The sequence below is a fragment of the Vitis vinifera genome, chromosome 7 (assembly GCF_030704535.1).
Source record: "Vitis vinifera cultivar Pinot Noir 40024 chromosome 7, ASM3070453v1".
NCBI lineage: Eukaryota > Viridiplantae > Streptophyta > Magnoliopsida > Vitales > Vitaceae > Vitis > Vitis vinifera.
In genome coordinates, this window is record NC_081811.1 from 20102184 (window position 1) to 20129286 (window position 27103).

The window sequence follows — 27103 nt, forward strand, 5'->3', positions numbered from 1 at the left end:
GAACATCCACTAATGGTGTGTTATTGGCCTATGGAATACCTTGACTTAGAATAGACGTCTTCCTAAATATATTCATCTTGAAGTTAAAGAACATTCAGGGGAGCATGGATTGAATAGTTATGGGAAAAGTTTTAAGGGGAGAATGGTATAGAGGAGAACAAATTTTAAAGCTTGGCTACTTGGGAATTTGTTATTCGCAAAACAAACATGCCTTAACTCGTTTAATCTATTTAATTCATCAAATTGACTTATTTTACAAGGGGAAGTGTTTGGGGGCTTCGGTTGTATCTTTATGATACTATTCCTATTCCCGTGTGTCAAAACACTGATGAATCCCGTCAAAAATTTTCCCTCTGTGATTCACCTCCCAACTTTGTTTTTATGTAATCAAAACAATCAGAATGTGGCTGAACCTGACCATTCTTATAGTGCAGTCGAACGAATCTGAGTGAGACTTCTGTTTCACTCTGAGTAATTAAAGAAGAAAGACTTCCATGGTCTGCAGAAAATAATAGAAAAAGAAAAAACCCTAACCCAAACCCATTTTCTATTCTTCTTCCTTTCAATTTTTTTTTAATTTTTTTTTAATTAAAAGCAGGATTTAATAATCCATGGCGGCGATCCCGATGCTTTCTCCTGCTAACCGAACCAGCTTCGCTTCACCTCCAAGGAGACTGTTTTCGTGTGGTTTCGTCGGAGAATCAAACTTCTTTGGCTCCAAATTTCCCCAGAGAATTCTCTCCTTTTCCACTAAGAAAATCAGAGCAGAACGATCTGGACCCGCTCATGGTTCAGCTATGGACCCGACTCGTGCGTCTCATTCGTTCGATGTGGTGATAATTGGAGCCGGAATAATCGGGTTGAGCATTGCCCGGCAGTTCCTGCTGCACTCGGACCTCTCTGTCGCCGTGGTTGATAAGGACGTCCCCTGCTCCGGCTCTACCGGTGCAGGTAAGATCTTTCTGGCCCATTCGGTTGCTTAGAAAATGTAGAAAATAAAGGAAAAGAAGTCGTCGCGGTGCTTTTTTTTAGAAGAAGTTTTTTTAAGTGCTTATTATGAATCAAAGCGTTGTAAAAATGATTTTTTTACTTACAAATATTTTAATTTTCAATAGCAATTAAGATTTTTGTTTTTAAAAAATGGAAGAAATAATGTGCTAGCATTAATTTTCAATAGTGGTCATAACATACGTACACTTGCCACCCTTTATATATTACTGTGTTAAGACGTTGTTAGAATGTTAAAAGCGCTAATGCCATTAATGTTTTTAGGCTTTTATCCCCTTAAATCTTATAAACGTTATTGACATTAGGGGTTTTAAACTTAATGTAATGACCATGGTAGTTGTCACACCCCTAATATCCACCCCAAATTTTTCATTAAGTGTGCGGTGCTAAGAACCCTTTCTTAGCCAACCTTTCCCTTCAATCCTTATAAAAAGCAGAGTAACGGGCTAAAGCAATTACAGCTTTCCAACTTGTATTATTCCAATCACTACAAGAATACAAAATTGCCTCCAAAGTGTCTCAACAGTTTGCCAGAGTCAGAGACTACAATACTTAAACCTCTAAGCATTCAAAATACCATACATTACTCTGTCTCAGAGATGCAGGGGGCTTTTATATCACCCAACTTGTGGTTTTCCCTTTCAAATTTCAAATCAAGGAGCCTGCTGAGTTACCCTTCTGAACCGAGTTGTCTCTTGGCACCAACCACCATTTCCCTGTTGTTGAGTGCTGCACTGATCAACCTGCTGCCACTAGTTAGTTGTTGCCCCCTCAAGCCCTTTCTCATCGAGTTGCTGATGAGTCCCCTAACAAGCTGCCTCTTCCCTGTAAGGTGCCTCTTCCCTGTAAGGTGCCTCTTGTGAACGGGTGCCCACCAAGGTGTCTCTGATCAAGGCCCTTTGAACCAACAATATGCATCAACTAGTTGACTAGGTGTCTAGTGCATCAGTGTGCCTTCCTTACACTAATGGTTGAGCCCTTGTCATGTCAAGGTGGCCATGGCCTGGGCATGTGTCAAGCTTCCTCTGGTTAGTCAAGGCTCCATCATTACCTTGCTCTAGCCACTGATTCACAACATCGAGCGATGGCATTGCGCCCATGGCTGTTCTAGCGGGCTCCCTGCACAAGTCTTTAGGCACTCTCGTGCTAGTGCGAGGAGGAGGTAGGCTGCACCAGGCCCCGTGTTGTTGTGGCCACGGGGTGCACGCTATACATGTCATGGAGCCCATGTGTGCATGCTTGTGTGCCATTCGTGTGTTCTAGGCACGCCCAAGGCCATGCCGTGGTGCCTCCTTGATGCGGCCAAGGCTTGGCCTTGGTGCCCCCTTGAGTCACCTACCTTCCCCCCTTAAAGAGTAATACAGACCATTCTCAAGATGTCTAGAGGAGACATCAGACCCCCTTGAGGAGATATATGGAATATTTAAATAAATAATAATTATATTCCATAAGAAACCTCACCCTTCATATGCACCATCTCCATAGCCCCAAGTGTGCATGATGTGCTTGCGGGTATGGCCTGGTGTGCGCATGGGCGTGGCCTGGTGCGACATGGTGCGTGGGAGCGAGACCGGTGCGCACATGGTGCGACATGGTGCGCGGGCGTGGGATTGCTACGCGCACGGTGCCTACTTGGTGTGCGCACGGTGCCTGCTTGGTGCGCGCACAATGCTTGTCTGGTGCAAGCTTGGTGCGCATGTGGCTTGCGCCTGGTGCGCGCATGGCCTACGCTTGACTTGCCCATTCCCTCATTTTTGCTTACTAGGGCTTGAACGACCAAACCTCCAGGCTATCTTTGCTCTCTACCTAGGATCCCCATGGGTGCAAGGCCTTCCCATGACCTTTCCTCAGTCATTGGGTCAAGAGGCTAAGGGGCTGATAGTAGTCCCTTAAATGGTAGTGACAATAGCATTTGTCACTTTATCACCTTTCTTCTGTGTGGCAAAAACATACTAGTTCTCACCTTTCTCCTAGAACATGTATATGGACTTCTATAAAAAACCAAGGAGACTAGACTAGACTAACTCTTGCTTGTAACTAATAACTCTTTAACATTCCCCCATAAGCAGAGACAAAAATTACTAAGACCTAGTTTGGAACACATAATAGAATAAGGATTTCACCATTTTTGTTGAAACTCACCTCCAATAGATGAACCCTGGTCTTTCCTATGTATTTTTTGTTGAAACCCATGAAACTCTTTAACTCAACCACCTTCCCTAGGTGCTCGAGTAACCATCCAACCTCTTCCTTCTCAAAACCCAAAGAGAAGACAACACCTCTGCTTTGCTTTGACACTGAAATCCAAGTTCCTCCAGGCTCATCTTCAAATCTTTCTTGGAAGGATTTACTTTTGACACTGCACAACCTACTCATCTTTGTCCTATAATATATGTTACCTTGATATAAATAACAGACCTAATCTCTTAAAACTGGGCAAGTCGTAGTTTTTTTCAATATTAGTTTTCTAGATGAATGTTTAAAAACAAGAAGACAACAGAAGTTCAAAGGTTTTCTAATGCCGAATAATTTTGCTATAAAGGAACCCATAGACCAAACGAACAAGAATCTATTTAGAAGGTTTTCTAATGCCAAATAATTTTGCTCTAAGCTGTAAAAAAAGATCCTCAAATGCTCTTTCCCTACACAACAAAAGACATAGAATGACCATCCTAGGGTTGGCCCTACAGGGTCAGGTTCCTAGATGAGCTTCAGGAGATGTTATACTTGTATAAGTTTTTTTGTTCCTTTTGTAGAGCCCTCCTTGTATAATGGAGGTTTCTTCGGGTCTTTTGATTAGGTTTGTATATCATGGGGAGGATTTCTTATCCTTCTCATGTTTTATTCTTTGTTAATTAATACAATTGCACTTTTAATAATAAAAAAAAAAATAGAGCGACCATCCTCCAACCCCTCCTGCTACTCTTCTGCAGAAAACTAACATACAATGCATGTATCATCCCACGACTGAATAGAAATTCCCAAGACAGCCCAAATAGAGAGAGCAACAGAGATGACAAAGTTCGAGCCCATCCAAAATGAAGGAGAATATGATTGGCCACCACCTCCCCTTTGCTTACACAAAAAATGCCAGTTAACAAGTGTCCTTTCCTCTTCAATAAGCTGATTGGTTGTAAGTGTCTTCCTCCAAAATGCCTCCCAAACGGATAAGACAACTTTTAATGGAATTCAAGAATCCCACCCTTCCTTTTCTGGAACCTCCTTGATGTTTAGATATGCAAATTTGTAGATAATGCTTGATATATAGCAAAAATGCTTGAACATTATACTGCTCTACTATTTGTAATGTAGGATATGGTGAAATCTTGAAGCTACAGTGTTGCTAGGAAAAATAATTTTTTTGGTTGATTTTGTGTTCTAGATAACTAAGAAATGTTTAAGCAATTATACTAGCATTAAGAATTTTTATTTTAAAATTCCCCCGAGCTCTGATTGGTTGTTGGATATCTCCTTTTGTTTGGCGTTTGAGATGATTCTAGGGCAGGGCTACTTATGGATGGTACATAAAACACCTGGGAGTGATATATGGGAGCTGTCAATAAGAAGCCACAAACTGTGGGAGCTATTGGCTGAGAGCATACAGGAGCAAGGCATGAATCCTTTGGAAGTATTGGGCTGGAAGAAGACAGGTATTGATTTTCTTTTTGTGTGATTTTATAAAAAGATGACCTTGAACATGAGGTGAATTTTAAATAATTCATCACATTATGTGCAATTTCAGGATTCTATAACATTACATATTGTCTCTTCTATAAATGATCTTCTAGCATTATTGATTAATGTTTATCTCTTGTCCAAAGGTCACTATGCCCAAGACCACCAGCTTTAAATGTGTCTCTGTATGCATTCTCTTGATGTTTTTGGTAATCATATTGGTATGTTGTAAGTCTTATCAACTTCTCTTTTTTAATTATCATATAAGTGAGACAGAAAAACCAATTACCACAGCCCACTTCAGTTCATTGCAACTTAGTTTCTTGGGGAATCTTAATTATCAAGAAAATTTTAAGCTACCATTTTTTTGCAACTTCCAAGTTCTACCTATCCAAGAGATGTTGGTGCCTTGAGTGTGGTGGCAGTTTCATAACCAGATCCTTCTTTCAGTTTCTTCATGATCTTGACACCCTCAATTTTCTATTTTCTTTAATTGTTTTGAAAGCAAATGCCCTAAAAAGTTAAATCTCTCTGCTGAGAATCCGAAATAAAATCAGATCATACAGCTTGGAGGAGTTTGCTGTCAAGCCTAAAATTTGGGGACTGATTAGACTGATTTGTTCCTATATTTAGATTATTCTATAGCTGTAAATTATATACAGGAGTTTTACAGATTTTTCCCAGATTTCTTACTAGTTTTCAGCCTTGATCCTAGCCTTACACATGCATATATTTAACAGCAATCATGTATACAATTGTGAGAGTAAAATTAATAGAAATTTTTTCATCTTTTCCCTCACTCTCTGTTGGTTAATTGCTGATAAGAATATGAATAACTAAGGTAATAGAAGTATAAATAGCTTTCTGGTTTTATAAACAAGATCATCTTTTCTATTCTAGTTATCATGTTCTCCCTTGCATCCATAGTAAAACTTTCAACAGGTTTTTTTGAAAATTTCCTAGATGGATTTAGAAGAAAGGATGTTTGTTTACAGCATACTTCACAAGCATGTTTAAGCAGCAGCAACAGTCTTTGCATCCTATTAATGGAAATGGTAAAATTGTCTTTTTGGTGCTTTAATTTTAGTTATTAGAGCTCATAGACTACAGTGTGCTAGTTATTGTAAACTTTGTTAATTGTATTTAGTTAGAATCATACTTTAAGATTGAAGCCTTTTGGTTGTCATGTTTTAACATCGTCGATTTATATTAAATGGAAGTAACTATTTTATTTATGTTTAACTAATAGCAAAACAATGTTAATATTTTTTTTGTTGTTCTTTAATTTATTCTTTTTTAATAGCCTATTGATTCCTTTTTCTCTTCTTGTCAATTGCATCTAATCTATTCTTTTTTGATAGGTAAAATATCAATTATATTAGCAACACTTGAAGAGGAAAAAGTATACATGATGTATACAGAGAAGCCAAAAAGGGACTTTGGTGTGGCCTGTGGTGTGTTGCTGGGGATTTTAACTGGATTAAATGCCTTGAAGAGCGTAGCAGGGGAGGGAGTTTGAACGTAGACATGAGAAGGTTCTCTTAGGTAATAGAAGACTTAGAGTTACAGGAATTGTTGTTGTTGGGGGGCCCTTTTACCTGGAGTGGAGGGGTGAACAATCAATCAATGTCAAGGTTGGATCGTTTTTTTGTGAATGAGGGGTAGGACTATTGGTTTAGCGGGTCGACGCAGTGTGTCCTTCCTAGACCTATGTTTGATCATTTCCCGATTCTTTTAGATGGAGGACATTTGAGAAGAGGCCCTTTCCCTTTTAGATTTGAGAATATGTGGCTAAAGGTGGAGGACTTTAAGGATCTTCTAAAGTCATGGCGGGGGGAGGACAGCTTTAGTGGCCCTTCAAGTTTTATTTTGGCGGCAAAATTAAAGGCCTTGAAGTCTAAACTGAAGGAGTGGAACAGAGATGTTTTTGACAGGGTTGAAGCTAGGAAGGATTTGGCTTTAAATAAGGAAGACTATTGGGATGCTAAGAAAAAGACTAGCACCCTCTCTTTGGAGGAGTTGGAAACTAGAAAAGAAGTGATGGAAGATTATAAAAAATGGGTTTTGCTAGAAGAGATCTCTTGGCGGCATAAATCTAAGGAAGTGTGGCTGAAAAAGGGTGACAGAAATATGAGATTCTTTCACAAGATGACCAATGCACACAGAAGGAGGAATGATGTGGACAAAATTAAGATTAATGGTGTTTGGCTTTCGGAGGAGAATGAAATCAAGGAAGGGGTGGTTAGATCCTTTCGGTCTTTACTGTCTGATCCGGGGGACTAGCATATTTCTTTTTCTAGGTTGCAATTTGAGACTCTGGAGACTCTGGATGCTCTAGCTTTGGAGGTGCCGTTCAAGGAAGAGGAGGTGTTTGGTGCTCTATTGGGGAGTAGTGGGGACAAAGCTCCAGGGCCTAACAGTTTCTCTATGGCATTCTAGCAGTTTCCTTAAGACTTTGTGAAGGATGATGTGATGAAATTCTTCTGGGAATTCTATAAACATGGTAACTTTGTTAAAAGCCTGAATGCAACCTTTCTAATTTTAATCCCAAAAAAAGTGGGTGCTAAAGATTTAAGGGATTTTAGGCCTATAAGTTTGATGGGGGGTCTATACAAGTGGCTGACCAAGGTTTTAGCCAATAGGCTAAGAAAGGTGGTTTCTAAGGCCTAAGGGGCTTTTGTGGAGGGAAGACAAATCCTAGATGCAGTGCTGATAGCTATTGAAGCCATTGATTCGATCTTGAAGAAAAATGAATATGGTATTTTGTGCAAACTTGACATAGAGAAGGCATATGACCATGTGGACTAATCATTTCTTCTCACAGTTATGCAGAAAATTTTTAAGGAGAAATGGGTTGGGTGGATCAAATGGTGCATTTCCATTGCAAGTTTCTCTGTGCTAGTTAATGGTACTTTTACGAGTTTCTTTCAAAGCTCAAGGGGTTTGAGGTAGGGGGATTCGCTTTCGCCTTATTTATTTGTGATTGCTATGGAAGTGTTTAGTTGTCTCCTTAAGAAGGCAGTGGATGGAGGTTTTTTATTGGGTTGTAGGGTGAAGGGTAGGAGTGAAGAGGGGGTTTAGATTTCCCATTTGTTGTTTGTTGACAATACCTTGGTGTTTTGCCAAGCTTCCTAAGATCAATTGACCTATCTTAGTTGGTTGCTTATGTGGTTTGAGGCCGTGTTGGGGTTGAGAATAAACTTGGAAAAGAGCGGGTAGCCCCCCGTCCACTTATTTAGGCCTTCCTTTGGGTGCACCGTTTAAGTCAGTGACATGGAGTGGAAGAGTGGTTCCGTAGAAGGTTGGCTATGTGGAAGAGACAATACATTTCCAAAGGAGAGAGGACGACCCTAATTCAAAGCACGTTGTCGAATTTACCCATTTATTTTATGTCTTTCTTGCGTATGCCAAGCTCAGTTAGATAGAGACTAGAGCAAATTCAAAGGGATTTCCTTTGGGGAGGTGGAAATATGAAGCGAAAACTTCATTTAGTAATATGGGAGTTGGTGTGCTTAAGCAAGAAGAAAGGGGGTTTAGGGGTCAAATGTCTTTCCACTTTCAATAAGGCTCTTCTTTGTAAATGGAATTGGTGTTTCGCAAATGAGAGAGAGGCTTTGTGGAATCCAGTGATTAGAGGGAAGTATGATGAAGAAAGAGGGGGATGGTGTTCACGAGAAGTGAGAGAGGTGTATGGTGTTGGGCTATGGAAAAGGATAAGGATGGACTGGGACTTTGCGGGTTCTATGATTTCCTTCCTTGTAGGTAACGGGAGGAGGGTGAGATTTTGAAGGTATAGGTGGTGCGGGGATTCTCCTTTGTGTGTGTCCTTCCCTTCCTTGTTTGCTTTAATTGATGATAACGAAGTGTGAGTGGCAGATATTTGGGACCCCTTGGCCGAGGGGGGTTGGGGGGAATGGAACCCTTGTTTCTCAAGAGCCTTCAATGATTGGGAGGTGGAGGAAGCGAAAAGCTTCTTAGAGCGGTTGCATGGGAAGGGAGTGTGCACGAAGATGTGGAAGACATGGTGTTTTGGACCAAAACAAAGAGTGGAAAGTTCTTGGTCATATCCCTCTACTATGTTCTAGAGCCGGGTAACCCTTCTTTTTTTCCTTCAAGTTGCATTTGGAACTTGTGGGTGTAGCTCAAGATTAGCTTCTTTGCTTAGGAGGCTAGGTGGGGCAAAACTTTAACCTTGGATTTAATTCAAAAAAGAGGAGGGTCTTGACAAATAGATGCTTTTTGTGCCATGAGAAGGAAAAAACTATAGATTATCTTCTTCTTCATTGTACAAAAACAAGGGTCTTATAGAATTTGCTCTTTACTTTGTTTGAGATGTCATGGGTGTTGCCTTCCTCAGTTAGAGAGACTATCCTTAGTTGACATGGTTCATTTGTGGGCAAAAAGCGCAAGAAGGTGTGGAGAGCAGCTCCTCTTTACATATTTTAGACGGTTTGAAAGGCGAAAAATAGATTGGCCTTCTGTGATGATGTGTTATCAATCCAGAGACTCAAATACTTTTTTGTTTTTTATAACTGATCGCCCTTTAACTTTAGTCAGTTTTATTGATTGGTTGAGCTCTAGCTAAGGTTGTTTTTTGACCTAGCTGGGTGCTTGTTTATTTGTACTTTTTTGGCCGGTTTGGCAGTGGGTGTATAGGTATCGTATATATATTTTTTTGATAGGAAACGACAAAGGAATATATTGATAAAAAGGAAGTACAAGAGAAGGATGAGGAATCCTCCCACAGAGAAAAACAAGACTACAAGTAATCAAATGTAAGAAAATACAAAGAAAAAACAAGCGAACTCTCTAGTTAGACCAACCCATTAGGATTGCACACCGCTAACCAATCAAGTTGTAACACGTTAAAAGGTATCCCCTTAAAAACCTTAGAACAGAAAGCCCAAAGAGAAGCTAGGAAACGAATAGAATCCCAAAGATACTTTGAATTCCTTGCTTTATCCTAAAAAATCCTTGCATTTCTTTCCCGCCACACCACCCACATTAAAGCGATGCACGCGTCTTGCCATAAAACTATCCCTCTCTTAGAAGATCCAAAACCATTAAAATTAGTAGATAACATGTCAGAGATGCTCCTGGGGGGAACCCAATCCATCTTTGCTAATTGAAATAATCTGTGCCACAACCCCATCGTCAAAGAGCAATGGAGAAAATGGTGATCTACTGTTTCTCCATGCTTCACGCACAACTTACAAATGTCGGGACTAAGTGCTTTATAGGGTTTTCTCAACTGTAGCAAGTCATTAGTATTAACCTTCTTGTGAGACGGGAATCTCTTTGCAACGCCTGACTATAAAAAATCTCTTTGCAATCTCTCAATTTTTGCTGCCACTGAGGCGGGAATCTTAAACAAGGAGAGAAAGTAACATGACATGTGGGTGAGACAAGATTGAATGAGAGTTATCCTGCCTCCAAAAGACAAATACACCTTTTGCCACCCATCTAATCTCCTTGATATCCTCTCAATCACGGGATCCCAAAAACCACACGCCTTAGGATTCCCTCCCAGAGGAAGACCCAGGTAAAGTATAGGCCACTTAGAAACCTTGCAGTCAAGCATCTTGGCCAACCTAGAAAGATGATTATGTTCAAGATTAATGCCGAAGATATTACTTTTGTCAAGGTTAACTTTCAACCCAGAAATAAGCCCAAACACTAGCAAAACACTCTTAAGGGTCATCATATCCTCTTCTCTAGTACTAGAAAAGAAAATGGTATCATTTGCAAATTGTAAATGGGATACCCTTGTTCTGTTCCTACCCACCCTGAAACCCTCCAAGACGTTTCTCTCCTCAGCTCTCAATAACATCCTACTCAATACATCTGCAACTATAGTGAACAAAAAAGGGGATAAAGGGTCACCTTGTCTTAAACCTCTAGAAGCCTTAACCCACCATTTCGCGTTATCGTTCACTAGAACTGCATAAGAAACTGAGGACAAACAACTTTTCATCCATTTCCTCCATCTAGGACTAAACCCTTTTATCTCCAACACATGATCCAAAAAACCCCAACTCACATGGTCATAGGCCTTTTCAAAGTCAATTTTGAAGACAACTCCTTTCTCTCCTGATCGTTTTTTCTCATCCACTATCTCATTGGCTATGAGAACTGCATCCAAAATTTGTATCCCTTGAACAAAAGCTCCTTGAGTAAAATGGATGTTTCGTGAAGTACCCCTCTTAGACGTCCTGCTAACACTTTGGCTATTATCTTGTAAAGACTAGTGATCAAGCTAATAGGTCTATAGTCTGAGATTCTCTTTGACATGCTTTTTTTGGGTAACAGAACTATAAAGGAAGCGTTAGTGCTTTGATTGATAATCCCACTCCTGTGAAACTCTGCAAACACTCTCACTAGATCCTCCTTTATCACTTTCCAACAGTCTTGAAACACTGCAATGGTAAAGCCATCCGACCCTGGGGCCTTATCCCTATCCAACTGAAAAATGGCCTTAGAAATCTCTTCTTCAGTAAAGGGGGATTTCAACCTAGATGCACTCTCACCAGATATAGGGGACCAATCTAAGCCTTCCACTCTCCAAGACTCTCCAGGAAAACTCGCGTAGAGCTTTTTAAAATACCTTAATATCTCCTCTTTGATGCTCTCTGAATTATTCAACATTAGGCCACTTTCATTCTCTAACTCCTTGATAAATTTCTGATTTCTCCTGCCATTAGCCATTTTATGAAAAAAATTTGAGTTACAATCCCCTTCCTTAACCCATTTCACCCTAGTTTTTTGTCTCCAATGAATTTCTTCCCTCAAAATCAACTCCTCTAGCTCCCCTTTTCTTAAAGCTCTCTGGACTAAAAGTTCAGGGGATCCCTTCTTGCTCCAAGGTATCAAAGTTAGCTAAATCAGACAAGATGTTTTTTTTCCTTTTACTTAGCTCTCCAAAAGAAGCCTTATTCCACTCTTTCAAATTGGCTTCAACGAACTGTAATTTCCTCATGAACTTGTGCCCTTCCCACCCATTTCCTTGAAACTCTCTCCACCAACTTCCAAAGCTCTCCTTAAAACTAGGATGTTGCAACCACATATTCTCAAACTTGAACGGCGTTGGGCCTTACTTGAACGGGTTTGTTTCCAAGACTATCGGCCAATGATCCGATGTCCATCTTGGAAGAACTTCTTGAAGACTTTGAGTAAATAATTGTTCCCACTCATTTGAGTACATGAAACGATCTAATCTCTTGCATACGGGATGCTCTTGCATGTTTGACGAAGTGAATGGTGTGTTCCTTAAAGGTGAATCTATCAATTCACAATCTCTTATGAAATCATCAAAGTCCTTCATGCTTGGGGTTAATCTAGAACCTCCCAATTTTTCTGATCTTCTCCTTGTGACATTACAATCGCTGCCCACACACCAACGCAGAGAAGAAAGCCTAAAAATGTCTGAAAGCTCCACCTAAAAATCCTTCCTAAGAGCTGAGTTGTTTGGGCCATAAACTGTAGATAGCCATAATGATTTGCATCCATCTAGTGTGAACTTGATTGAGATCGAAAAGGAATCTAATACTACCTCCTCCCTACGCAATTTTTTAAAGTCCCAGATGATCAAAATCCCACCCGCCCCACTCGTCGGAAGGGCTGCCCAATCCTTATATCTGGCTATCCAAACACTACCCACGAACCTTCTATCACACTCCGTCTTTTTTGTTTCCTGAATCATCACTACATCCGGCTTTTCTGATCTCAGAAAATCTTTTACCACCCTTCTCTTTTTCTTTGAACCCAAACCCCTAGTATTCCAATTGATTATCTTCATGTGTAAAACTCACTGACCCTGAACTCCTAACCAAATCCAATAGTTCTCACAAACCTGTGGAGTATCTGCTCTTCCTCCTGGAGTATACCTTAATATCCAGAGACTTTAAAACCTCACGCACTTTTTCCATTTTCCTAGGGGACAATCCTTCTATTTGGAACTCACCCGAAGGAGAGCCCGCATTAATTCCCTAGTTAACTGTAACCATGTTGGAGTCCTTAATAGGCGAAATTGGTTTAGGCGAAAGAGGGTTGACATTTTGGAACATCTGGTATGGAAAAGCAGGCTGGATCACCTCCATTTCTAAAGTAGGGATATCAAGAAAAGTTTGACCTTCATAAGCAACGTTGTCTTTTTTGAAAAAAAAAATTAGAATTTACTCGATTTTCCATAGGAACCTGAGATTGAAAGGCTAAACCGGGAAGAATGGGGGTAGAAGGACTCAGAAAGGAAAAAGTCAAACCACAAGAAGGAGGAATAGATGACGGAGGAGACTGAAAATGTGATGACGAGATTACCTCCAGATTTTCTGCAACCATCAATCCACAATTCCCCAAAAAGCTAGGCCCTTTACCTCTGGTTTCTGGCAAAGAAGGCAGAACCATGACTGCTAAGCCATGAGGATCGGAGCCCACTAGGCCCGAAAATCCTTCCATGTCTTCGTCAGAGGAAAAATTGTTCAGATCCGCCTCGTTTCTCAACGACGAAGCCCCTTCCCCTAAACTCTTCTTACGAAACCTTGGAAATTGACAAGAAAAGAGAGGACTTGCACTAAATCCTCTTTTCGCCTGAAAATCGGCCCCTGAAGCTTCTTCCTTTGGGTCCTCTTCGCTGTCAGCTTGGTTCTTTCCGCGCAATATGGGCTCGCTGCAACACCGGATTCCCTGTCGGCGCTCAAAGCTTGGGGGAAAGAGGGTTGACCATAACTTCTTTGAACCGAACAACCCCTTCTTCATCGCGGAACTTCTCGACTGAACCTCAAGGAGTCTAGGAGCTGTTTTCCCCTTTCCGGTTGCAGAAGGGTCTTCTTCCTTACTTAACGACACCGCCGTCTCCACTTGATTATTTTCTTTTGGGCTTAGGCCCAATCCCGTCGGGCCTTTGGACTTGCAGCCCATTATATCAACTTTTGGACCAGTCTTAGACAGTGATTGGGCCTTCCTCTCATAGGCCCAACAACCCACATCGGCGATGGCCTCGTCTCCTCCGGCCCTATCTTCTACCGCTTCTTCAATCCCGTCTAGCCTATCGGTCGTCTTTTTTGAATTCAAACAAGACAACGATGGAAGCTGGCAGCCTTTGCCACATGTTCCCATTGAGAGAAGCACAACTTTGCCCCTTTCTCCCCCCTTCCTCAGTCTATTGTCTTCCCTGATACGGTATCTTCCCCTCGTCGTTGATTTGCCTCTCTCCCCTCGTCTTCCTCCACCTGTCCCCGAATGAGATGCGACAGCCTCCCAAGTCGACTCACTTTTTTCACTACCTCTCCGACTTTCTTCATCTCCGACCACCACGACGACAACTGTAAACACCCAATCCCCGTCAGTCACCTCTAACAAAGCTGGAAGGATTGGCCTATCCTTCATTGCGATTCTTAACCTCACCCTACTAAGATCGAACAGCTTCAACGTTCGCCAATCAATTTTAGTTACCCTCCCCCATTGCTCCACAATTTTCTTCAGATGTACCTCAAACCATAGATGAAATGGCAACCCCCGTAATTCGATCTAACCTCCTCTGAACTTTCCAACTATTTCCGCGTTTTCCTTCGGCGACCACCTTCGCAACTGGATTATATTCCTTTCCTCAACCCTTAAATTCCTCATATCATGGAGAAAGATAGCTTCCTCAGTTGTTTCAACGAAAAATACACCTTTTCCACCTGAAATGGGTACAATCGTTACAACGCCTTTCTTCCCTAAGCTTCTCGCCACTGCTCTTCCAACCTCAGCCCAATTCGCACTGTCATCATTGCTTTCACATACCACGGCTTGCGCCCACCTCCCAACTGGAACTAAACCACATCCTCTTGGTCCTTCACCACTGACTGCCTTTACGTAGGATCGGTGCAGAGAGCCCACATGATTGTGAGAACAACTTTCCCCTCTAAATTTCCTTCCTTTTTCGACTGCATTCGAATAGGGGACCACCAACATTGAAGACAACGCATTTTTGATATTCTCCCAACCTCTGCCCTTGTCGCCCTCAGGAATAATCAGAACGGAAGATTTTCTGTTGGTAGCAAACTCCGAGATCCTTATGAACCTTCCGTGGTTGTTGAAGCCAACTTCTATCAGATGGACCCTGCTTTTTCCCCTGAATTTTCTGTTGAAACCCAGGTGGCTCTTCATTTCGATGGCTTTCGTCAGATATTCAATCATCCACCCGACTCCATCCTTTTTAAAACCTAATACAAAAACAGAGCCTCTACTTAGCTCTGTAATCAAGCACCACTCTCCTCCGTGCTCGCCTTCCAACCTAACCAAGAAGGTCTTCCTCTCCACCAAGACCTTCAATGTCTTCCTTCCCACCATCCTTTTTAAAGAACTCAGTGTTATGCTGGTGACATTGGCAGAGAAATGGCAGAATGGTATTCAAAACAGCAGTGTTATATTATTAGGTACCGCATATATATAGAGATGCCAAAAAGGCCAAAACAAGATGATGGGAACACAAAAAATAGCAACCATGCTTTACTTAGGGCCTAGCCACTCCACAAGGTCCAAGATGGACAAGGAGCAGTCTCCTATAGACACCCTAACCCAATCCAACAAGAAGACATGAAAGACTATTTAATAGCTTGGTGGCCACCCTCAATATTCTTGAAAGCTTTGCTATTTCTCTCCCTCCATGGTATCCACAACAAGCATAAAGGAGCAGCTTTTCAAGCCCTTTTTCTCTTCTTTTTGATGAAAGACCCATAACAGGTCAAAAAGGCACCACTCTCTGTAGAATTCATCACCCATTGAATGCCAAAAAAGGGCATAGATCAGCTGCCACAATATAGCTGTTTTCGAGTAGTGGGGGAGGATGTGGTCAGTTGTTTATTATTCTTTGCATGTGTAGTATCCATTTGGGATCCTCCAACCCTTATTTTTGAGCTTATCCAAAATAAGAATCCCTATCCCATGTTGCTTCTCATGCAAAAAAAAAAAAAAAATTAATCCTTGATGGTGTCCAAGAATTCCAAACAGAGCCAAAAGAAAATGCCTCCACCCTTCCATTTGACAAAGAGGAGTAGAAAGACTTAATTGAAAAAATGCCACTCTTTGAAGTCAACCAAACCAGTTTATTTTCCATGTCCTTCCTAATGATCTGCTCGTACAGTCTCTTAAAGAAGGCTTCCAGCTCCTCTAATTCATAATCATAAAAATTGTTATAAACCTGACCTTCCAACTACCCCCCCTTCCACACCTTAGCAACCCATGCATCCTTAAGAGGATGCTATTGAGAAGAGCTTCAGAAATAACTCCTTAATGGAAATGTCACCACACCATTTATCCTTTCAAAATTTCACCTTATTCTCACTACCTAACCTGAAACCACTTCTACCCTTGAAAACTTCTCACTTACTCCTAATTGCCTTCCATACTCCAACTCCTTAACGTTCCCTCGCTCCTCTAGAGCACCAACCTCCCTCTTCCACCCCAGTCTTTCCAATTATCACCCGTTTCCAAGGAAAATTACTTTCATTCACAAATTTCCATCACCATTTTCCAAGAAAAGGCTTGTTTAGAGTGGATAGGTTTCTAATACCTGAACTCTAACTTCTCTTATCCATGCAAAATGCAAATGATTAACCAATTCACTAGATGCGACTTTCTCTCCAAGGAACCTCCCCCCTAAAAGAAATCCCTTTGGATCTTTTCTAGTCTAGTGTCTCTTTTTTGGGGATGGCAAAAGGAGACATGATAAGAGCTGAAATAACCAAATGGCGAAAAGTTGAGAGCTGAAATCTACTACCAATTGCATTTGACATAAATTGCTTGGTGATGGTATGGATCAAAGCTGGTGTGGCTTACACCGATTTATTAAATTGCTTTGTAGTCATATTTGTTAGATGAAATATAGATTTATGGATGGAAAACCACTCACTCTGAGGTTCTAAGCACACCTCCAAACCAAACTATCCTCAAACCCACACACATGACTCCCTAAATGAGCTGCAGAAACAGCTAAACGGTCTCCAACTCCAAATCGTGAAACTCTTTGCCTTCACCTATATAAAATGGCCATGGCATTTCTATGAGTAGAAATAGTGAACAAAAAAGTGACCTTTGTGCAAGGTCATGGAGGAGCCAACCAACCATATTTACTTCACTATAGAAAGACCTAGAACTTGTGGCATCTGTTTTCTTTTTGATATTGTATTCTTGGTGTCAGGTAAGGATTTATTGCTTGGTTGGCATGACTGCTTTGTGGTAACGAAGCTTCCTAAGGCATAGAGGATTACTCCTTTGTAGTTGTTCTGATGCCTGTGGAAATAATGAAGCAACAGGATTTTTCATTGTGTTAAGTGTCTTGATAAGGCTTTCAAAGAGTCTTTCCTAAAGACTTTGTATTTCAGGGGTGGAATACATTTCTTTTCCAGAATTCATTTAATGTTTGGCAAGAGTGCAGGCTGATTAGGTGCTTTTGTCATTTGCTTTTGCTACTGATGTCTGGCAATCATTGTATTCCTCCTGGATGCTTCAGTTGCATCCCCACTTTTGTTAGGTGCCTGTTGATATATATCTCCAATTTGCCTAATTCACCAAAACAAGAAAAAAAGAAAAAAAGAAAAAAGGTCTTGATTGTTGTGTAATGATTAGTGTGTTTCTTGTATTCCATTCTGATGGAAGATTGACACAAATTATTTTGTGGTATTCTCATTTACAGGAAGTTTGTTAATTGGGAGAACCCTTAAAGAGTCTGACATGTTAAAAAGAAGGGTGAATCTACTTGTTGAAGCTGGTTTGAGTGCAGAATATTTGTGTAGCAGCGATCTGCTATTAAAGGAACCGGCAGTTATGGTTGAGAAAGAAGGTGGGGCCGCTTTTCTTCCTGATGACTGCCAATTGGATGCTCGCCATACTGTTGCATTTATTAGAAAGGTTCCTTCAACATTTTCTCTGTTGGCAACTACCTTGTTTGCTTGTACTTCAATCAAGTCTGATTATGTGCCATTCATTTATAGTTAATCAATGTAATTATGGCTTTTGTAGGCTAATGAGGTTTTTGCATCGGAAGGCAGATATGCAGAGTTCTTTAATGATCCAGCTACTTTGTTATTAAGGTTTATTGTGATCCTTATTGTGCTATGCTGAAAGTAATGCTAAAACTATGGGATTCAAATGGAATTTTATGTACTAGTGATATAGATTAGTAACTTGTGCAATCCTTATATATTCAGATCTGGTAATACTGGGGAGATTGAAGCTGTTCAAACTTCCAAGAATATCTTGTACCGTAAGAAGGCCATTATTGTGGCAGCTGGCTGCTGGAGTGGGTCTTTAATACATGATTTACTTAGAAATTCAGACGTTGTGTTGGATGTCCCTGTAAAGCCCCGGAAGGTTAGAATCTAGAATGTGAATCACTTATTTGCGTGTAGTAAGTTTTTTAGTTGGTTGTGGTAAATGTATCCTCTTCAAGGTTTCAAGATTTCAATGGCTAATTGGAGTATCTACACCCCATGACCTTAGTTTTACCTTGAGGCATGGTTTAAATTTTGAAACATGTTGGTCAGAGGGACTTAAGAGTCCATTTAGGAGTGATTCTTGGAAGGTTAAAAGCACATTCTAATTTCAAGTGTTTTTAATAGAAGTGCTATAGACTAAAAATACTTTTATGAGAATGACTCCCAAAACATTTTGGTGTGTTTAATCCCATCAATAGAATGAGGACCTTGTTTGAAATTCCTTAATTTTAGTCAAAATGTAATGCTTATTCTTTTTTTGCTTTTTCCTCTGTGTCAAAGTGGACCTTAAGAACAGAATAACTTTAATTGCTTTAAGATGATTCTTTTAAACCACTCTCTTCTAGACTATTTTCTAACACCCTTTGTGATTTTGCATTCACATTTGTTGCTTTAAATTGCAATCTTGTGGAAAATACATTACATGTTCTACATTACCACATCTCCTGGGGAAAATTTTCAGAAGGAATATGTTGGGATTTTGTTTTTTTTTTTTTTTCTTAGTCCTATGGTACATTTTTAATGAAATTTTCCTTTACAATGAGCTCCTTAGATGACCTCAAGTTTTACATATGCAAGACCTAACTTGCATGATCTGAATGACAGGGTCACCTGCTTGTGCTAGAGAATTTCAATTTCCTCCAACTGAAACATGGTCTGATGGAGGTGGGATATGCTAACCATGAAGTTACAGCTCAGCATACCACCAGTTCAGCATCAGGAGATCAAGGGCAAGCCTTGTCTATTTCAATGACAGCCACCATGGACACAGTGGGAAACCTTGTTCTGGGTCAGTTTTCATTCCCTCTATTCTAATTTCCCTATATTCCCATTTAAATTGTATATTTTTTAGTTCACTGTTCTCTGTTATTAATTATTCAATTTTTTGCAATTATCAGATAGAAGAATTATTTTTCTTTCTATTTTTCTTTCTTTCTTTTTTTATTTTGGATAAGAAACATAAACTTCTAGTGGTAATGAAATATGGTATGAGTAAAGATGACATGTCCTACCAAACAGCAAGGATTACGAAAGAGGAGGCAGGATTAAAACATTAACAGGGGAATCCTTTGAGAAAAACCACCTCGGGTGGGAGTGGGGCCAAAATAGATCCTCAAGACATTCTCTTGCCAGTGCCATTTGGTTGGAAGATCCTAGTGAAGGAATAAACCAAAACTCGAAAAGACCAAGAATTTTCAAATCCAACCATCCCATCTTCAAGGCTCTTCCCTGCCCTGAGAAACATAAGATATCAAAATTGCGGAACAACATTCCACCAAAAGATCATTAATGTCCAAAAATCACTTCCTCTCAACCTTTTAAAATCTCAAATCAGTGGCTAAATGAAAACTAACTGGTCTATCATAAACTCTGATCATGATGCTACACTGATCGCCAATGACAGTGCCTATCCCCATTTGTCTTGGATTCCCAAGCACCCACAAAAAAATTAAGCTTAAAGCAACCTGAGGAAGGGGGAAGAAGGGAGCAGAGATCCTGCTACCCTGTGCACTTCCCTCCAATCCAACATCATCAAACTCATGGGAGTGCCCTGAAATCCTATTGCACCTATGGAGTGTTGCTCTTGTCCTAAAAAATTATGGTGTTTCTGAAGAATTTCTGAACTCCTTTATTGATAAATTATCGGTACACACCATACACATATATATACACAAATGACTGAATAAGAAAGAATCAATCTAGCTTAATTCTCTCCTAAAATTAGGAAACTAAATCATAAGGAAATATCCTAAATGATCTCTCCTTTTTTATTCCTAAATTAAAGTCCTAACTTTGGCATTATTTCAACACTCCCCCTCAAGCTGGAGAATATATATCATATAATCCCAGCTTGCAAGTTAAGTCTTCGAAGTTAGGCCTAGGTAAAGCTTTGGTGAGGATGTCTGCGGTTTGGTGCTTGGTAGGAACATAGTTCAATTTGACCGTCTCACTAGTCACCTTCTCTGTGATAGTGTCTGTCAATCTCAACATGCTTGGTCCTGTCATGATGCACGGGGTTCTTTGCTATGCTTATAGCTGCCTGATTATCACACATCATCAGAATTGGAGATGAACTCGTTTGTCCCAGTTCACTAAGAACCCTTTTTATCCAAATCCCTTCATAGATTCCCTGTGCAAGAGCTCTGTACTCAGCTTCTGCACTACTTCTGGCTACAACTGATTGCTTCTTACTCCTCCAGGTAACAAGATTTCCCCAGACAAAAGAACAATATCCGGAAGTGGACCGCCTGTCAATGATGTTTCCTGCCTAATCCGCATCTGAGTATACTTCAGTGTCACGGTTCTCTGTCTTTCTGAAGAATAGGCCTTTCCCTGGTGTCATTTTTAAATATCTAAGAATCCTGTAGACTGCTTCCATGTGTTCCTCAGTGGGGCTGTGCATGAATTGACTTACAGCACTCACTGCAAAGCCAATATCTGGCCGAGTGTGTGAGAGATAAATCAAGCGCCCGACAAGCCGCTGATATCTCCCCCTGTCTACAGGTGTACTTTCTTTCTCGATACCAAGTTTCTTCTGACTATCCATAGGAGTATCAATTGGTTTGCATCCAAGCATACCGGTCTCCTTAAGAAGATCGAGTATGTATTTTCTTTGAGAGACTACGATTCCCTTCCTTGATCTAGCCACTTCCATACCAAGGAAATATTTCAAATTTCCAAGGTCTTTAACTTCAAACTCTTCTGACAAATATTTCTTCAAATTCTGTAACTCCCCCATATCATTCCCAGATAGAATAATATCATCGACATAGACTATCAATATGGCCAATTTCCCGGCATGAGACTTCTTGACAAATAGAGTATGATCAGCCTGACCTTGTTTGTAGCCCAGCTTCAGGACAGCTTTTGTGAATCTATCAAACCAGGCTCGAGGAGATTGTTTAAGGCCGTACAAGGATTTTTGGAGTTTGCAAACCTGATTCTTTGCCATACTTTCTTCGAAACCAGGTGGTATTTCCATGTAGACTTCCTCTTCCAGGTCCCCATTTAGAAACGCATTTTTTATGTCCAGTTGTTGCAAGCACCAATCTTGATTGACAGCCAATGAGAGAAGGATCCTGATAGTGTTCAGTTTTGCAACAGGAGCAAAAGTTTCCTGATAGTCTATCCCATAGGATTGTGTAAACCCTCTAGCTACCAAACGAGCCTTGAATCTTTCGACTGATCCATCTGCTTTGTATTTTATGGTGAAAATCCACTTGCACCCCACAGGCCTCTTCCCAACCGGCAAATCTGTGATAGTCCACGTCCCATTCTTCTCAAGTGCATCAATCTCATCTTGTACTGCCTTCTTCCATTCTGAAATTTTTAATGCCTCTTGTATTGTGTTGGGAACCTGAGTATCATCAAGAGAAGTGGCAAATGCTCTGTAAGATGGTGATAACCCTTCATACGTAACATAATTCCCAATTGGATGATCTGTACATCTCCTAACACCCTTCCTCAATGCAATTGGCAAAATAGAATCATCAATGCTGGGAATTAACACCTCTCCATCCCTATCCTCACCTATGTTCTCTTCAGGAAGACTTGAATTGGAGTCAATATATTGGCCACATGTTGACTGTGATCCGTGCTCTAATTCCTGTCTTTTCCTCCTCCTGATGTAAACTTGTAAGTTCTCATTAGCAAGTTGTGGGGCTATAGATTGAATAGGCATGGGAGACTGGATGGTCACGGGAGAAGGAACATTTGTGTGCTGGGCTGGCTGAACTGATGGCGGCATGGGTGTGGACAACTCAGTGGGCGCGAATTGGGAAGGATTTGGTGACTCTGAGTGAAAAGAAGGTACACCCTCAAGAAAAGACTCCCAAACTTGATGTTCGTTCATGCTCTCCCCCTGAACATGAGATTTGGGATAGAAGAAGACATGTTCAAAGAAAGAGACGTCCATGGTGGTGTAAAATCTTTTGTTGGTTGGAGAATAGCATTTGTACCCTTTTTTGGTTGGAGAATACCCTAGAAAAATGCACTTATTTGCTCGAGGAGCAAATTTGCTACGATTTTGAGGATACACATGAACGAATGCTGTGCAACCAAATACTTTGAGTGGTAAATCAGAAGAGGCGGCATGGGTGTGAGGAAACTGTTTTAAGAAAAGTTGACGTGGGGATTGAAAGGTAAGCACTTTGGATGGCATACGGTTAATCAAATAGGTAGCTGTGAGAATAGCTTCCCCCCAGAAATAATTTGGAACATTAGAGGAAAACATAAGGCACCGGGCAACCTCCAAGAGATGTCTATTCTTGCGTTCAGCCACCCCATTTTGTTGTGGGGTGTCAACGCAAGAACTTATGTGGATAATGCCATGATTTTGAAGATAAGTACTGAGACTACTAGTAAAGTATTCCTTTGCATTATCTGACTTGAGGACTTGTATTTTGGAATTGAATTGATTTTGAACCATAAGATTGAAGGTTTGAAAAATGTGCCCGACCTCTGACTTTTCTTTCATAAGGAAAACCCATGTTACCCGAGTATGATCATCAACGAATGTCACAAACCATCGAGTGCCAGAAATATTTTTTATCCGGGAGGGACCCCACACATCACTATGTACTAGAGAGAAAACAGTTGAAGGTTTGTATGGGATTTGAGGATATACTGTTCGAGTATGCTTTGCAAACTGACAAATTTCACAGTGATAAGATGCTGGATTTTTATTGATAAATAATTTGGGAAACAATTTCGCAAGGTAAACAAAGCTAGGATGACCAAGGCGATAGTGTAACATTATAATCTCACTATCTTTATTGACCTTAGAATTTGACACAGAATTGAAAGACTCTGACATACTCTGAGACTGTACGCAACTTGCTTGAGAGACTTGGTTTGAGAATTGGCCACATGAAAGGAGGTAGAGCCCGGAACACAGTTCAGCACTGCCAATCATCTTCCCCGATTTCAAGTCCTGAAAAACACACGAGTTTGGATAGAATTTAGTAACACATTGGAGATCACGAGCCAATTTGCTAATGGACAAAAGATTACAATCCAAGTTTGGAACATGGAGGACAGAGTCAAGATATAAGTCTTTAGTAAGTTTTATAGAACCTGTCCCGGCAATTTTTGACTTTGAACCATCAGCAATATGGACGGATGAATGACCATTACTTGGCTTGTAATTTTGAAGAATGGCAGCATCTCCTGTCATGTGATCAGAAGCACCTGTGTCTACTATCCACGGCCTCATTCCTCCTCGATTAGCAGTGAAGGCTACACCGGTAGTACTGCCACTGCCAACTTGGCTTAATAATTTCTGTAGCATCTCCATTTGCTCTTTGTTGAATGGACTCGGCTCGGGAACAGATGTGCTCTCAGAGTTGGCAGCCACGTGTGCTCTGCCATCTCTGTCAACCCGTGGCTTTGGTTTCCAATCAGCCGGTTTGCCATGAAGCTTCCAGCAAGTCTCCTTATAATGGCCTGGTTTCTTACAATAATCACACCAAGGCCTATCCCGTTTCTGACGATCTCCACCACTACTATTAAATGACCGAGCAGCAAGGGCAGAGGCATCCAATGTTGGGGCAGGTTGCTCTTTTGATCCCATCATCACTTTCTTTCTACTTTCTTCACGCCTAACCTCTGAAAAAGCCTCCCTGAGACTTGGCAGGGGTTTAATGCCCATGATTCGGCCTCTAACATCATCCAATTCCCTGTTTAGTCCTAGGAAGAACTTGAACAGTCTCTTTTGTTCCACAATTTGCCTGTATGTTGCTGCATCATCCGAACATTTCCATGAGTGAGTCTCAAATAAGTCAAGTTGCTGCCAATACCTTGTGAGTGTGTTGTAATACTGAGTAACTGACTGCTCTCCTTGGCGGAAGTCATGTAGAGCTGATTCAACCTGAAACAGTTCTGAAGTATTTTCAGAACTTGAGTAAGTTTCTTTGGCTGCATCCCATATGTCCTTTGCAGTCCCAAACAGCAAGAAATTTTCGCCTATGTCATTGTTCATGGAATTGATAAGCCATGACATGATCATGCTGTTTTCAATCTTCCACTTCCTGAAACCCGGTTCTGTAGTTTCTGGCATGACTGCTTCTCCAGTAAGGTACTCATCCTTTCCTTTACCGCAAATGAACAGCAACACAGATTGTGACCACTGTAAATAGTTATGGCTATTTAATTTGTGTCCTGTGATGAGAATAGGAGAGGAATCATTGCCACCAAGGTTTGGAATTTCAGATCTGCCCCCTGATTCTGGTGACGTGACGCTGGATACTTGTGATGATGCCATTCCGTATTTTGTCATGGACCGGAAAGGTAGAAGAACACTTCCCAAGGCTCGTGCAGGGACTGGAGTTGAGAAAAAATAGCCGGAGGACGCCGGAAAATCTGATCAGAGGGCCCGCGGAAGCAAAAGAACCCCAAAAGAGGCACGTGCAGGGCTTGGATTGCACAAACAGGTAGGAAGGGTGGCTGGTCGGCGTCAGGCGAGCCTGGAGGAGGAAGCGCGTCGCCGGAAAGTGGCTCACGCGCCCTCACGCGCCGGCGCGTGAGATGCAGTCGCCGGACGGAAAAACGCGCGTGGGCGGCGCGTGGATGGGTTTCTGGTTCCGGTGCTTTGGGACAAATTGGAGATCTCCTCCAGGCGCTCCTTGCGGTGTAGAAAAAAACCGTCGCCGGAAAGTTTGCCGGAAAAGTTCGCCGGAAAATTTTGCCGGCGGTGAGTGTTTTCTGACGATGATTCGACTGATCGGAAAGCGTTTTCTCCCTTGGCTCTGAGAACAGGGACTGATGACCGGAATGAGAGAGAGAGAGAGAAAGATGATCGGATTGAGATATGGCCAGAGAGATTTGGCCGGAATGAGTGATGGCCTGAATAAGAGGTGGCCAGAAGGGATTAGGGTTTCAGAAAACTGGCTCTGATACCATGAAGAATTTCTGAACTCCTTTATTGATAAATTATCGGTACACACCATACACATATATATACACAAATGACTGAATAAGAAAGAATCAATCTAGCTTAATTCTCTCCTAAAATTAGGAAACTAAATCATAAGGAAATATCCTAAATGATCTCTCCTTTTTTATTCCTAAATTAAAGTCCTAACTTTGGCATTATTTCAACAGTTTCTCTTTGGCTAGATCACACAAATGATTGCAACCATCTCCCCCTACCAGAGAACTCTGTCCCTAGGGTTTTTTGCTAGACCATTAAAGGAAATGATCAATTGAATTTGCAACATTGCTAGGAATGAAATGAACCTCTGAAATAAACCATGTCTTAATCCCAAAGAAACAGGATGGAAAAAGGGCTATACAGCCTCTTTATTTGTAATGTCCTGGTCAGGTGTTAGTGTTGGCCTTTTTATTGGCTGCTAACCCAGAAAAAGCATTGACATGAGCTAGAAGAGAGACCAATCCCTTCTATTTTTGGTCTTGGAACCCTGGAAGTCAATCCCCTTTCCAATGGACATTATTTGGAATCCATGGGTCTCATCCAAACTGGGCTTTTTTGCTTGGAAAGCCAGTTGGAGGAAAGTTCTGACATCTGATTAATGAATAGATGTTTCCTTTGTAAACTTGAGAAGAAATCTATTGATCATATTCTATTTCATTGTATTAAGACAAGGATTCTATGGCATCTTCTGTTCTCCTTATTTGGTGTAGTTTGGGTGATCTTTCTTGAATGAAAGAAACTCTATTTAAGTTAGTATAGTTCCTTTGTGGGGAGGAAAAGAAAGAAAGTGTGGAGAGCCACTCCTCTCTGCATTTTTTTGGATAATTTGATGGAAACAAAATTGAAGAGCATCAAAAACAAGGAAAAGACTGACCAAATGTTAAAACTTTCATTCCTTACAAATCTTTCAGCTTGGATTAGCATGCACATAAGAGAAGGCTCGATGCCTTTGTTTGATTTTGTAGATTAGGTAGGGTCTCTTTGAGTGTTAGGTTGGTTTAAAAAAAACATTAGAGTGCCAGATGAAATCAGCTGAGGCAATATAACCAGATGAGCCCTTAGACAAGGCAAGAAAAATGGACATTGAGGGGAACAAACTGAAGGAGAGTAGGCCTAAATCCTCAAATTAGGAGATGAAGGTGCATAATTGTATAAAACAATTCAAGGGATGCATAAGGGAGTTGAGATTAACCATTTCCTTGCCTTTCTGGGTCTGCCAAAAATCAGAATTCCTAGACCACTATAGAGTTTAGGAGTTTTCTAGAAAGAGGCTGATCTCACCAGCATAAATTCTCCTAAACCTTGAGTTTTGAACCATAATTGACTGAGAAGTGGGCAAAGTGAATAACAGAAGCCTTGGAGATAGGTTTCCATGGTCATCAGTGTGACCACCTAATGACCATGTTGTGTCCAATTAGATGTTTCTAACTATTGGTTGGAAAAATCAATCCATTCACTTAATCAGAAAATAATACACATATGTATAATAACGTCTGATAGTAACGCCTAATTTACAGTTGTCCTAATCGCTAATTTACAACCATCCCAATTAATAGTTAACTATAATAGTTGTCCTTATCTGTAGTTGACTAATTTTACTGGCTAATATTAACAGCTAATATACACCCAAAATTGTTCATTTAGAGTTAATTAGGCCTAAGATTAAGAGATTTTGTTGATTTCACACACTCCCCCTCATGCTAGTTCAACGATATTCTTTATTCCCAACTTGCATGTCATTGAGTTGAAGCTTGAATTAGGCATGCCTTTTAATGAATATATTAGTCAGCTATAGTTTATATAAATCATGCTAAATTGGGTTATGTACGATGCTTCTTATTGCTTTATTGTCACAATATAGCCTCATAGGTTTTTCAACTTCTGATTGTAATTTCTTTTAATAGAGATTTGATCCACCTGAGTTCACAAATACTAGGGCCATAGCTCAGTATTTAACCTTAACACTTGATCTAGTAGTCAATGGTTGTTTTTTACTCCTCCAAGTCACTAAATTGCC

The 27103-nt window shown here is 40.8% G+C and overlaps 1 protein-coding gene across 5 annotated transcripts in view; it reads left to right on the top strand.

Moving 5' to 3' along the window:
- Positions 1–120: 120 nt before the first annotated feature.
- The window catches only part of LOC100251626 (uncharacterized), a 41368-nt gene continuing 14385 nt past the window's right edge, over positions 121–27103 (top strand). For 3 of the 5 annotated variants that reach the window (XR_009466167.1, XR_009466168.1, XM_059738272.1), the window contains exons 1-6: positions 121–951; positions 4509–4658; positions 17357–17571; positions 17683–17753; positions 17871–18033; positions 18762–18945. Coding sequence is in view for 1 of the 5 variants with exons in the window: in XM_059738272.1 (XP_059594255.1) it covers positions 612–951; positions 4509–4658; positions 17357–17571; positions 17683–17753; positions 17871–18033; positions 18762–18945 (1123 nt within the window). In the remaining 4 variants the exon portion in view is untranslated. The remainder of the gene's footprint in view (positions 952–4508; positions 4659–17356; positions 17572–17682; positions 17754–17870; positions 18034–18761; positions 18946–27103) is intronic. The other 2 variants (XR_009466166.1, XR_009466165.1) reach the window with 1 other exon arrangement.